At 40.1% G+C, this 13,227-nt stretch overlaps 2 protein-coding genes across 3 annotated transcripts; both read right to left on the minus strand.

Annotated features, from left to right (window-relative positions):
• Positions 1-2,002: 2,002 nt before the first annotated feature.
• Positions 2,003-5,269, minus strand: LOC144703863 (nudix hydrolase 20, chloroplastic-like). Of its 2 annotated transcripts, XM_078576139.1 has the most exons (9): positions 5,007-5,268; positions 4,834-4,898; positions 4,292-4,475; positions 4,024-4,104; positions 3,668-3,793; positions 3,479-3,558; positions 2,627-2,742; positions 2,418-2,538; positions 2,003-2,325 (listed from the first exon to the last, which is right to left on the minus strand). In XM_078576139.1, exons 1-9 carry the CDS (start codon positions 5,235-5,237, stop codon positions 2,256-2,258), a joined length of 1,074 nt encoding a protein of 357 aa, XP_078432265.1. In that variant the 5' UTR covers positions 5,238-5,268; the 3' UTR covers positions 2,003-2,255. The 2 variants fall into 2 exon arrangements, 1 of the variants encoding a protein (XP_078432265.1); XR_013581653.1 differs by lacking the exon at positions 2,003-2,325 and having other exon boundaries at positions 2,505-2,538; positions 2,627-2,903; positions 3,483-3,558; positions 5,007-5,269.
• Positions 5,270-7,336: 2,067 nt separating this feature from the next.
• LOC144703864 (uncharacterized) lies at positions 7,337-9,902 on the minus strand. The gene is made up of 3 exons (XM_078576141.1): positions 9,134-9,902; positions 7,861-8,119; positions 7,337-7,787 (listed from the first exon to the last, which is right to left on the minus strand). The coding sequence occupies exons 1-3, from the start codon at positions 9,440-9,442 to the stop codon at positions 7,468-7,470; spliced, it is 888 nt and encodes a 295-aa protein (XP_078432267.1). The 5' UTR covers positions 9,443-9,902; the 3' UTR covers positions 7,337-7,467.
• Between the last annotated feature and the right edge of the window lie 3,325 nt (positions 9,903-13,227).

Genomic DNA, 13,227 nt, shown 5'->3' on the forward strand with positions numbered 1-13,227 from the left:
TTAATTTGGGTGATTCATTTCATGTTGGTACAAGTGGTCGATTGGACTGAGACTCCAAGGACGTCATGTACATGGAAGGTTATGTTTTAGCTAAGATGTTTGAGTCATCACTGTATCCAAATAAGTCAGCTTGAGTATAGCAATAAGTACATGATGGTGATTTAGTAATTAAGATGGGATTGTCCGCCCTTGGTATACGAGGATATCCACTAGAGAAAGAAGATGAGTTAGATCCCTTGCTAGGGTAATGGAGATATTAGAGATTCAATGATTCCCTAAACATACCCATATCATTTGAGAGTCTCACATGGATGAAATAGTATACATATATAGTAACTGGTGAAGATTAAGATTCCATGATAGAGTTCAATTGCTATTATGTATCTTGTGGAGCACGAGATGTAGCTTGGAATCTCATGGGTTGAAAATTTACCTATCTATTGAGTAAAATTGATTACTAATTAATCAATTGTATATTTTGATATATTTAATGAATAAGGTTAGCCAATAAATTTTATCGGGCCATTAAAGTTATTAATTAGACTGATAAATGGACCGAGAGGGGCAGTCGCATGAGATCTATAAATGTCGATGGATATACATAAGATATAAGGGCTCATGTGAAAATGTCTCAAATAAATATAAATAGGAGCATCCATTTTAGATGCCCCTCTCCCTCTCATCTAGATTTGGTCATCCCTGCTTGAATTTCTCCCTTCCCAAAATTGCCCTCCTTATAGTGGGAAGATCAACTAAAGCTTGAAGGAGGATTGAAGGAGATTATGAAGGGATCTATCATCACATCAATCGTGTGGATACATCTAGAGACAGACATATGAACCTCTTGAAGAAACTCTTCTATGTAGCAAGTCAAGGTTGGAATCAATTATGAACTAATTTCCATCTTTTGTGGCATGAAATTTGATTTCAAGCAATCTGTCAAAGCCATTAATCTCAACGCATATAACACACAACAGTAGTGGACAGTGGGCCTATAATTTGAGGTTTTTTTGGGGCCTGTCATGAGCAAGGACGAGGTGATGTATCCTTAACGACACCACCCACGTCACAATAGTAAGTGTGGAATCCTAACCTAGGTTAGGTTAGGAGGAGAGGAGTGATGAGAACAAGAAGAAGAATAATCTCATGCCAACTGGTTACAAGAGAGAGGGTATATATGCCCTAGGAGAGAGAATGTGGATAAAGGGCTAATGGGCTAATAGAACAAGGCCCATTAGCCATATAAGGCCTATCTCACTAACCGTAAGTGTAAACACCCTTTCATTTAGAACCGTGAGATCATCCAGTCCCACACTGTGGCGGTGGGTGCAATAGGAGGGCACTTTGTGGGAAAGGATATGGAAGGTCAATAGGTGGTAGTGGAGGCATAAGGGCAACAAGAGACTGGCTAAGGAAGCCCTATTACAAGACGACAGGATCGAAGCAAAAAGCAGTCTTTGGTCAATCAAAGGAAAGTCACCAATGGACGAGGCCATTGGGTCATGCTTTGACTTGTAGTGAAGGACGAACTCCACCATCAGCTCGGCCAGCAAGTCAAGGCTAGTGCAGATAAACCAGCTGTGATGCCAAAGCTGATCCAGCTCCAAAGAGACAGAGAACATGGGAAACTGATCGTCTTGGTCACCTAGAGTGTTAAGGAAGACAAGGTATCAAGCTGGCAGCAGTGGTGATTGGCTTTAATACCAATTGATAAAACCGTGCGGGATCTATCTCGGTGGTATGTGTGCTCTATCTCTCATTGATTAAACACGGAATAAACCTAAAGTTTTCCAAAATCCAACACTAGAGTTTAGGAATCAAGTGTGAGAAGAACAGCAAAGCAAAGGAGGAAAGTCGAAGGGGGAATGCAAACAATGGGATTGGGAAATCAGTCGAAGAGGAAGAGGTAAGTGAGCAGTATCACTCTCTAGTACTTTATTGCATGTAATCATGTATGTGGTGCCCTTAAGTGTTGTTAGGCCTATTTTTTGCATATGTGCGCTGTCAGAACAAATCAGAGGAAATCTGTTATTTTTTCAAGAATGAGGACAAGGGCCTTGATTTTTTTGTGAAATCAATGATAAGACCTGTAACTAGGGATCGCCCGTCCCGATACTGGTTCCGATTACAGAACGAGACGTATGCTGTAATGGATACCGAAAATCAAATTTTCGGTATCCGTTTTTTCCGATATCCAGATATCGGATAACGACATCGGATATCAGTTGCAAAAAATGTATACTGATGCAAACTATTCATGAAGAAGCTCCACTTCTGAGGAGTTGCAGAAGCTCCAAGTACCCAGCATCATCAGGGCACACATACCTGGGCAAGATGAAGAATCAGGTTTTGATCAGCTTGATTATTTATCATTTTTAGAACAATAATTTCTTGAATGTGTGAAAGAAGACAAGTACCCATGGCGAAAGAGGAAATCAATGATGACGAGGGCACAGTTTGGCTTGAAGAACTCCCCTTGCCTTATGATGCTGGCGACTTTTTCCACGGGTACTAACTTGAAACTCTCTACTTCACCATCTAAGCTCAAGAGAAAAGAGTTGAACATATTGATCTGCTTTCCCTATCTGTGATCCCGCACCCGCATGAGTAAAAGACTGTTTCTTACCTTCGTTCTTGGGGACAAACTCTTGGGGAAGTCTGATATCATAGCAGAAGAGCACGTCTCTTTTGTACCTGGGACCATCTATGTCGACATACGAAACTGCTCCCACAGGTACAGCTCTGTTAAATGGTATTACAAAAATTATGGCAGACCAAAATGCAAAATGTCATTCAACTCAAAATTCAATCGCAGTTAATTTTCATCGAATTGAATCTTTTTCTTTGGAACATTTCTCCATCTCTGAGAAGAGGCGTCGTTAGGTTGTCGCTACTTTTGCATCCTGGAGAAAGTGAAAAAGTAAAGTATTGATAATATAATGGATAGTAATTGCCCCTCAGAACATATCAAGGTAGATGAGGATTTAAGGTTGAAAAATGGAAAAAAGCTACTAATCAATGATGAATAATGATTTACACAAGAAAAATTACCAACCTCATGAATGCGGTAATCCTAGCCATTAATCTCTGGAAGATATCAAGATGGAAAATTGATAGCATCATAGATTGATAGTACTTACTCCTTAGAACTTACCATGATAGCTAAGGTTTAAGGTCGAAAAAATGGAAAACATATCATCAGGCTGGATACTTGAACATTTGAGACTTAAAAAAAAAATCGACTTTTTTTTTATGTGTGGTTATACGCATAAAGAAAACACCTTCGGAAGATATAAAGACCAAATATTGATAACACCACAGAGAGTCATAATGGATGAAGATTAGATGTTGGAAAATGGGAAAAAAATTGGACATCCACTTGATAATTGTGTATTTAATATAAAACCTATTTTTTTTGAAGAAATATAAAACCCAATTGACATTAATGATTTGGGCTCATGTGCATTAAAGAATATACCTACGGGAGATGGATTCAGGAATCCCTGCCTCCTCTTGACATTCCTTGATAATGTTTTCTTTACAAGATATCCCGTGCGGCTGGAATAAACAACGTGAATTTGAAATTAACATAATTTTATTAGAAATATTTAATAAATTCATCAACCTTTTTTGAGAAGGAAAAGGAAAAGTGCATAAATTTTGTTACCAGTCCTCCGGCAACTAAATGATCCAGCATTCCTGGATACGTGGGCTTGTTATTGCTACGCTTTGCTATCCAAAGATATCTCTTGTCTTCTTTCTCAACATATCCGTTCATATGCACGCCATATGCCTGGGAATAAAATAAAGAAAAAAAGAAAGAGCTGATGTAATAAGCCTAAGCTTCCAGAAGGTTTCTTTTGATAATGAATTTATCTCTCTCTTGAAATTCCTTTTAGAAATTCGAGCAGAAAAAAGCAAACGACTGCAAATAACACGGGACTAAAAAGCCCATTCCTGAGCATATTCCATGAAAGAATCGTCAAAAAGTTTCAGAAAAGGAAATGCAGCTAGATGACAAACCTTTATTCCAAAGTAAGGAGCGGCAGCACGTTCCAGGGAGAAGAATGCTGGCTGCCCAAATGAGGAGCTCACAGGATACAGCTGCATGTAATAAATGATGGTTAACCAACAATTTTCTGTTTATAAGGTTTATAACAGTTAATTTTACAGTAAACGAGAAACCCACAACTGAAAAGTTAAAATCCTAAATTAGTTACCCATGATCATGGAGATATCACAAGCTTAATATGGAGAACATGCAACAATTGAGCGAACGAAGATGGAATACCTCATTTCTTATACCTGGAATCCGACTGCCCATGGCTTTGATTACATCTCCAACCGCCATAGTTCTCTCTTCCGATGATCTAAGCAATGGATGAAGAGTTATAAAAGTTGCATTTCGGCTTCCTTTGTCATTTCCAGGCTTCAATATAAACACGTCGCTGAAGCTCTTCAGTTGGTCGACAAAACTGAGCCACAACAGAATGGAATAAGGATAAGAAACTAGGTAAACTGAAAAAAAGTTGATTGAATAAAAACTTGGTATAAAACAATGGGAATCTGGATTGATATCTCACTCTTTCAAATTTCTCTCTTATGCAAATGATATAAAAGAACTCATCGAATATCATCAATAACACCTATAAATCAGGGAACGAAACACGAGATTTTCGAACACTAAAGATTTGCCAATTATATCGCCGAAATAGTCTTCACTTCTGAGATAAAGAATTCTCTCCATCTATCGGACCTCGAATTCGCGACAGAACAAGTGGAAAACAAGCAAAGAGAAGAAAAAAAATAAAAAACAAAGAGGATCAGCATTACCTAGGGTGGATGTATCCAACAGTCTGCTCCTCAACAAGGAAAGGCAAGAACTCGTCCTTATTTTCCTAAACAAAACACCCGCACAACAAAGCGCCGCGAAATCAGCCCTCCCAGACGAAGAAACGAGCATTGGCAGCGCCAACCGATGAATTAGGGAAAGAAGAATGCCTCACAGATCCTCGATTGCAGCACCGAACTCTCTCGAAGTAACCGGCGAGATCGGAAACTCTTCCGCCATCGGAAGACAATTCCAAGACGTCGTCCCAAGCAATCCTGCCACCGACGGCCATCGCGCAAGCCCCGTGGCGGAGATTCCTTCGAAATGCGGCGATCGGAGGCCGCAAGAACACTCCTCCGCCGACGGGAAGAGGGGCGAGCCCTCCATGAACGCGGCAGCTCTCCATCTTCCACTCCTTGAACTTCGAGCTCTATCTACCGGTCAAGGCCGGTTTATATAGGGTCATCTCGTCAACCATCGCCGTCAACCATCGCCGTCAACCATAACTGAATTATTTCCCTTCAGTATTATTTGTGGTTCAGTGTGTTTGGGAAGACCCTCTCCTCTATTCAGTCGAATAGTCAATGTAGAAATAGAAAATTTATGTCCATAACAATGTTAAATATCGGATACATCAAGTGGGTGCCCACATATGGTCAAATATTTGGTGTCTGTGCTGAGCTTAATAGAAACCTCTTGGTCGAGTTGGATTTGATAATTTCAGAATTTCATAAAAAAAATAAAATAAAATTCAAGTAATATACTTTTGGTTCCGTCCAGTTTGACCATCAGACCTAAACCTGTTTGACAAACCTGTCAACCTTCAATGGAGGATGTACGGTCCTAGTTCGGTCTGGAATACAGAGTTTAGTGTTTGGCTTCCGATATCTGTCCCGATATTTGGTGTATAACTCTCTGATATTGGGAAAAAACAAAAATAAGACTTCAATATTGAAGCAAGAATCGTTGCTAATCGCCAGTCAGCCAAAGGGCGGTGAATGCATTCCAGGCCTTCTACACTCTGGGTGTCACATCATCACACTCTGCTCGTTACCTTAACTGAAAGAGGGAAGGATGCCGAAGGCAAGGCTTAGTGATTGAGGTCAAGTTGTAGCAAAGTATACGTACCTAAAGGTTTGACTGGGTCACCTCCTTTTCGCGGAAAGCTAATTCTTTCAAGAAATCGGAGGAGAGAGAAAGTAGAGAGAGAGAGAGTGCACAAGATTGGGCTTAAAGTATATTTTTACTCATACATAGTTCCCCTTTTTATACAAGAAATCCAGGGTCACTAGACCCTTTCAAACAGTGTTATGGAGGTTACTTGTTTAACAAGTAGCCTCCAAGGGTTACCTTTTTCAAAAAGTAACCGTTGGAAGGGGTCCAACGGCTAGTTTCTGCTAGCCGTTGGACTCTGGGCCTGCCTAGACAGGCCCAGAACATATCAGGCCCTTAGTGGGCCTGATATTTACGCCCCTAGTGGGCCTTCACTAATGGGCCCTTAATGGGCCCTTAGTGGGAGTGTAATGGGTCCTTAAGGGACCATTACTGGGCTGCTAATGGGCCTTCCAGTGGTCCATTAGCAGCATTCTAGGGATGTTAGTGGATCCATTAATGCCCTAGGGTTAGGCTAATACATGTACAAGGCCTTGGCCCCAATAGTTAGTATCTCTGTCCTTAACAGTATTTATTTTGATTAGGAAACAGCACGTCTGGGACGTGACACCCGGACGTGACAGGATGGATGACAATCCATGAAGGACGGTGGTGTGATGAAAGTTTCGTCACGTCGCCGTCATGTCACACGTCCGAGGATTTTGGAAAAATACGTCATCATTATGGTTTGCGGCGTCCCCGTCACGTCCCCGTCACCGGACAGTGCCACCGTCATGTGTGACAGGAGAAACAACCATGCGGAGGAGAAAGAATTGGAGGGGCATATCTCCAATTATCTTTGGACGGCATCCTTTTGCGCGCGTGGATTAGTGCAGGGTCTTTTGTGCAAAATGCCAAGAAATCGAGTTAGCAACACCATGTGGCGAAATCTCGGTCGTCAAAAAGCTTAAATCTAACGATTTTAAGTTTTTTTGGCCATTTTTAAAAATCCGTCTCGGCCGTCATCCATGACGGCCATCCCATTGCGTCACTCGTCCGAGGCCCTCCGCCACCATCACTCCCAGTTCATCATCCGTCGCCGTCACCATCACGGGCCCCTAATTTCATCACCGTCACCATCACGTCGCCCGTTACGTTGCCATCACCGTGACGGATGACAGTTGCCGTTCCCTAATTTTGATCACCTCCTTTTCATGGAAAGCAAATTCTTTTTAGGCATTTATTTTGATCACCTACATCTCGGCAGCCGCAAACACTAACAGTATGATGATGGATCAGAATGAAATCTTGACTGATGACCACTTATCAGTGAGAGTGAATGCTAGGCAGACTGTGTCCTGACAGAATTTAACATATCCAACAAACTTAGGGATGGCGAAGGGGATGAGGAAAGAGAGAAACAAGCGGTTTATTGGGACATGGCAAGAAAAGAGAGGTGGGAGAGAGTTTGATCGGGTTGTACAGAGTGTTAACAATCAACTCGTCTTCCAAAACTGAGACAGCAAGAAGAGAAGAGCCACAGCCTACCGCACAGGCTGCTGATTGTAGTGGTTCTTCTCCTTCTTCTTGGCTGCGGCGAGCTTGGCAGTCCTCGCCGCCACCTCCACTGCCGCGGCCTTTGCCGCTCCGTCCATCTCCTTGGCTGACTTCTTCTTCTTCGTTGCGGCCAGCTTCTTCAGCTTCTCGACGGCCACCAACGGCGTGTCGCCAGCACCATTTCCGCTGCCGGCCTCCTCCGTCGGCTTCTCCTTCTCCTTCTCCTTGTCCTTGTCCTTCTTCTTCTTCTTCTTTGAGGCCTTACTCTCGACGGCCACCTCGGTCTTCTTCTCCTCCCCTGCTGCCACTGCAAACCAGACAAGAACAAAGAGAATCATCGCGCCGTCTTGGTGACTGGGCCGGAGAAAGAGATTAAGTACCGGGCGCAGCAGCATCGGGTTGGGCGGGGGCAGGAGCATTGGATATGCCTAGCTCGGCGAGGACTGCATCGAGTTCGGCGAGCTCCTTCTTCTTCAGCTCCTTCTTAGAGAGTTGTCGCTCCGCGTCCCTGGAGATGGGAGGAATGGGAGGTTTCTTGGCTGCTTCGGTTCGCTCGTGCTGAGCTTCGGGCTCGTGGTCCGGCTCTTCATCGACCTCGTCATCACCCAAATCAAGCTCATCATCCTCACTCTCGCTCTCCTGAGAGCAGAAAAAAACGTATTTTGAACCGTGGGAATCACACGGATAAAAAAACAGGATACATTTTATTTTACCAAAGAGGAGAGGCAACAAAGATGTAAGGGATGACTAAAATACGATAAAATGAGGCAACAGAGATTTAAGTGAAAGTGTAAATAGAAAGAAAAATTATTAAATTGGCTTAGAAGTTGTCAAATATGACAATACAGTCAACCGAACACCCGTGACTAATTTTACAGTTGGTCTGCAACCCACTATAGACTAACTGCAGTAAATTTTGAAAGGTATCGATTACATCCAACACGAGAAAGTTAAATCATTTCAAAACATCAACAGCTTATTAAATTCTGCAGTTCACGTGCGCCATTTTAAGGCAATGAACAAACATCACCATTCCTACACCAGAAGCACATGAAACCGAAAAGTGACGGACAAACAATTATATTAAAAAATGAATTAAAATAGAAGGATAGAAAAATAATATATCCACGGACCTAAAATAACGAATTTGAAAAAAAGTTTTACGGGAGAAAAAAAAAATTTGAATGAATTTACGGGAGAAAATATCAGGTAAAAAGTTGCTTGTAGAGAATAAAGCACATGAAGAAACGCAGAAGTGTGGATGGATTCGTTCTACTTCAACACTGAATCGCTTCCCTCGGCAATTGTGCAAAAGGAGACAGTTTTATGCCAAGTCTATGTCGCGGAAGTTCTTCATAGTCTTTAATTGTTTGAAATAGCAGTAATGAAAACTACGAAAAGTCAATTCCAATAAAAACCAGCTATTAGAACAGAACTTAGAATTGCGCGACAAAAGACAGATGAAGCAAGGGATGAATAAGAGCTTGGCCGAAACTCACAGAAAAGATAAAACGAAAGCAAACTAAAACAACGAAATTTCTCAACACCTTTCTCTAAAAAATCCAACAAATTAAAACAACGCAAATAACGGGGTGAATTGATTCTTTCAATCTGCGGAATTAACAATAAACATGAGTTGAAGATGAGGTATACCTCTTCAACTGCAGCCGCAGCTTCCTTATCTTGCTGCTCTGATGAGTCCCAAATAGGCCGAGGTGGGGCAGTGGTTGCAAAGTAATCATCGTCGTCGTCGTCATCGACATCTGCCCAAGACTTTGCATTTAACGGTGCTGGAGTCCAAAAAACTTGCGGTTCAGGCTCTTTGATTTCCTTTTTGGCCGCAGCTTTGCTCTTAGAACCATCAGACTTCTTCTTCTTCCTAAGGGACTCAAGGGCAGCAAAAACGTTGTTGTTGCTAATTCCCGACGGAACATCGTCCTTCTTCCTCCCACCTCCAACCATTTCTTCCAATTACAAGATTCACAGAACAGATCCCAAGAAGCCCAGAAAAAAAAGCCCCAGAACCCGAATTCTCTACTCTAAAGTATAGCTCCAAGAATCAAACAAGGAATTAAACTAAAATCAAATTTTCTAAAAGGGAGTCAAAAATTAAAAATTCAAGATTCAGGAAAGTCAAAAACTCGCAGGCAATGTGAGAGAGAAAGTTCTGGGTTTCCTGAGGGCGGCGCAAGATTCAGAATTTCACGAGCCACGATATTGAATAAACGGGAGAATTTTATTTTCTACTCGAAGACGAAAAATCGAGGTAGATAGGCCCGATGGAAGCTCCTCCACAAAAAACCCACGAACAGATCGGCAAGATACGACCTCTCTACGAGAAGCCGTGTCGAGTTAGGGTTTCGGCAGCACCCAGAAAGGAAGAACACAGCAAGAACGAACGGGACTCGATAGAAGAACAGATGAGGGGGAAGAGGTGAGGTAATTAGGGTACGAATAGGACACGATAAGAAAATTCCCTGCGCAGGTACAACGTACCGGTCTCGACGACGCTTACACCTACGTGTCGCCGACAGGCTCGCCTGACCGTCAGATCTTGATCAGTCACGTGATCGTTTATATCCAACGGTGGAGGGGAGGATATGGACGGGTGGTGCTCAAAACCCTTTAGAACATTGGTTTTGACTTGTTTGACCGTCTAGGCCCAATAAGAATTGATGGGCTGGCCCAAATAACTGCTTAGAAGAGGGATGAATAAAATATTCAGCATATGCCACTTGTTGGCCCATGTTCTCTTGAATATTGTTGACTGGAGAATTGAGAATGACTTGTGAACCCTAGTTCAATCTACACTTTTAATATGCTGAATGAGTCTCAACTGCATAAAAAAAGCATAAGATGGATGGGGAGTTAATAAAAATATTCAGGTTAGGCCACAGGTGGAACAACAATTGTTGGATAATCTCGTGTGAAGGATCAGTGTCAACGCCTAACCTGGTCAGTGCTAGGGGTCGGGGATTGATGGGCAATATCAACCTGATAGGAACTAATCAATATTTCCCTCTGTTAATTGCTCAGATCATGATCAAACATCAGTGATCTGATCTGATTGGATCATAATTTCCAATTGGGTACTCAATCCCCAAGCCCTAGTTAGATCTGGGTGATTCGGTACAGAGATTGAAGCCAATAGTTCTAGGGCCCATAGAGGAAAAGGAAATCACTCTGACGGAGGGATTGTCCTAACGATATCCGTCCGATATCCGGTATTGGACAACCAATATCCGATATTCAGAAAAAAAATGGGATGGTGTCTGATATCAGATATCGGACGATATATGTCCTTCAGGTGCAGACGGATATCAAAGACAGATGTCAGATGGGTAAGAGGACAAGACAGATCTCGAATACTGGATATCGGTTATCAATATCTGGATTTTTTTTCCAGACCCTTGTTATCCCATATGGAGGAATTTTAAAAATTTGAAAAGTATATATGTTGTCCAGTCATTTTTCATATAAGACCCTATATTAAGTTGTGTGCACAAATGGATGCAGCCCGTAAAATTATTGGAGAAATGCCCCTCTGCTTCTCTACTCTCCAAATTTCACTATAGGAAAATAAAAAATAATTTTTTAAGCCCTATAAATAATTTATTTGGATTTTTACTCCTGCAACTTGTAACCAAGAATTGTTATTAAGGGGTATATTTCTAAGGAATAGTTAAAAAAATTTCCTCGACTTCGGAAATTAATTTAAGAGCATATATTTATTATAGTTATATCATGTCTCTAGTGAAGATGTCATCTTATCCAGAAATAAATCCCTGAAAAAATCAGGAAATTTGTAGGAAAATCTTGAAATTTCAGTAATTAATCCCCATAATATATTGGTCTTCTACATGTTTTAAATACATACACACCAGATAGGTAATATCACTTTGCACCACATTACATTAGGAAATTTAAGTGTATGTTTTAAATATTTTTATTAGTATTTTGCATGATGTACATTCGGTAATTAAATACATACACACCAGATAGCTAATATCACTTTGCACATCACATTAGGAAATTTAAGTGCATGTTTTAAATATTGTGATTATTATTTGTGCATGATCTACATTTTTAGTGAATTATGTGTTATCCTTGATGAATTAATCTATGTGAAAACCCTAAAGATAATTCATTTAATGAAAATAGTTATTGATAATTTGATGTAGATATTTTTAATATGATCACACATTACGTGCTATGTAACCTGAAAATGGATGATGGATGAAGGTGAACTCGCTTGCATTCTTCCATTAAGTATAGATGAGTCTGACCCATAATACACATATGAAAAACACATGGAGCACTCCCTTATCAAGTCGCTTGCAAATTACATGAACTTAGAATTTTCAGAATAGAGCACTTGAGAAAGGGGCATCTAATTTAAGTCATGGTAAGTTATAAATTATCTTTAACTTTTGTGTAATGAATATCTACGTCAGGTGTCGTGACTTGGATATTACTAAATGTTAATCTTACTATTGTGTAATAAAATGTACACATGTTGGATAAATATAGAATCAGATAAATTATGATCGGGTCACTGGGTTTTAAAATACTGAGGAACATATATACACACCAGTATTACTATGTAAATTGCAGCGATAATTCATTATGAACCTATGCAATAAAGAGGGATATATGAAATGATTTGACCTGATCTTTGTGCAGGTTTTTTTAACCCCTGATGATGTCATAGGTAAAATTCTCTCTTCCCTTATAATTATTGAAAATAACATCTGAAGACACACCTTTTATGTACAGGCCACATAAAATCACAAGTTGTTGTGGATAAATTCATATTCAAAAAAATTTTAAGCTGAAATCTTACTAGTGAATATATGGGGTGGGGAAATATCAATTAACTTCATTTTTAAAAATTGGTTAAGTGTTGATGGAAGAGTTCTGAATGTTGTACAAATTCATGGGTTGTTAGTTATTATGTTGAAGTTCACTTAAACAAAAATGTTTAAATATTATTTTACCTTACATAATTGATAATAAATACAAATAGCTACCTACCTCAAGATATATCATTACTTTGTATTTATTAGTTAGGACAGTAATAGATGGTGCACCAACTGCGCAATAGACAATGCATGAAAAACTAAAATAAGGAATGTGATACATTGATGGAATAAAATAAATATGGGCGATAGTACATAAAAATGGAGAAGAAAGCAATTTTGAGATCCCCCAATGATATGAAATAATGAGTAATAATTTGTTTTTTATTTTGTGAGGATGTTGGATATCAGTCCATAAAATTTCAATGTCCAAGAATCTAACTAATGATACAGATATTATTGTGCCCTTTTGATGATGCACAAACTTTAAACACTTTAAATGGACTTTGTGTTATATTATGCACACTAGTTATGTCTCTAAATATTGGAAATTTTCTATACTTTAGTACTTGTAATGGTAAGAAGTTTAACACAAAAATTTTGCAACAAAATACGCCCTTCATCATAGAATTTCTTTTCCCATTCCTCCATCAACTATTTGTACTTACTTGGTCATCACCTACATAGTGAAAGACAACAAATAAAACATGGTGCTTATTTAAAATGCATTACACGAGCGATGATGTAAGGGATGTGTACCTTGACATGATGCAACTACCCCATATTCGCCATCATCACCATCCAAATCTAGCTCCACATCATTGTACCATCGCTTGTTGTCCGCACACAACCAACATTTCACAGTGATGAATGTTTTAATGCTTATAA

Source organism: Wolffia australiana, chromosome 5 (assembly GCF_029677425.1).
Source record: "Wolffia australiana isolate 7733 chromosome 5, ASM2967742v1".
Taxonomy (NCBI): Eukaryota; Viridiplantae; Streptophyta; class Magnoliopsida; order Alismatales; family Araceae; genus Wolffia; species Wolffia australiana.

Bases quoted from the DNA above. Each gene is read 5' to 3' on its own strand.
- LOC144703863 (XM_078576139.1), bottom strand. From the start codon at position 5,237: ATGGAGAGCTGCCGCGTTCATGGAGGGCTCGCCCCTCTTCCCGTCGGC. The intron at 3,559-3,667 runs GTAACAAAATTT...TGTTTATTCCAG, and splicing joins ATTTAGTTGCCGGAGGACTG to CCGCACGGGATATCTTGTAA. The intron at 2,743-3,478 runs GTATATTCTTTA...ACCATTTAACAG, and splicing joins CCTGAATCCATCTCCCGTAG to AGCTGTACCTGTGGGAGCAG.
- LOC144703864 (XM_078576141.1), bottom strand. From the start codon at position 9,442: ATGGTTGGAGGTGGGAGGAAGAAGGACGATGTTCCGTCGGGAATTAGC. The intron at 8,120-9,133 runs GTATACCTCATC...TTCTGCTCTCAG, and splicing joins CTGCGGCTGCAGTTGAAGAG to GAGAGCGAGAGTGAGGATGA. The intron at 7,788-7,860 runs GTACTTAATCTC...TCTGGTTTGCAG, and splicing joins ACCCGATGCTGCTGCGCCCG to TGGCAGCAGGGGAGGAGAAG.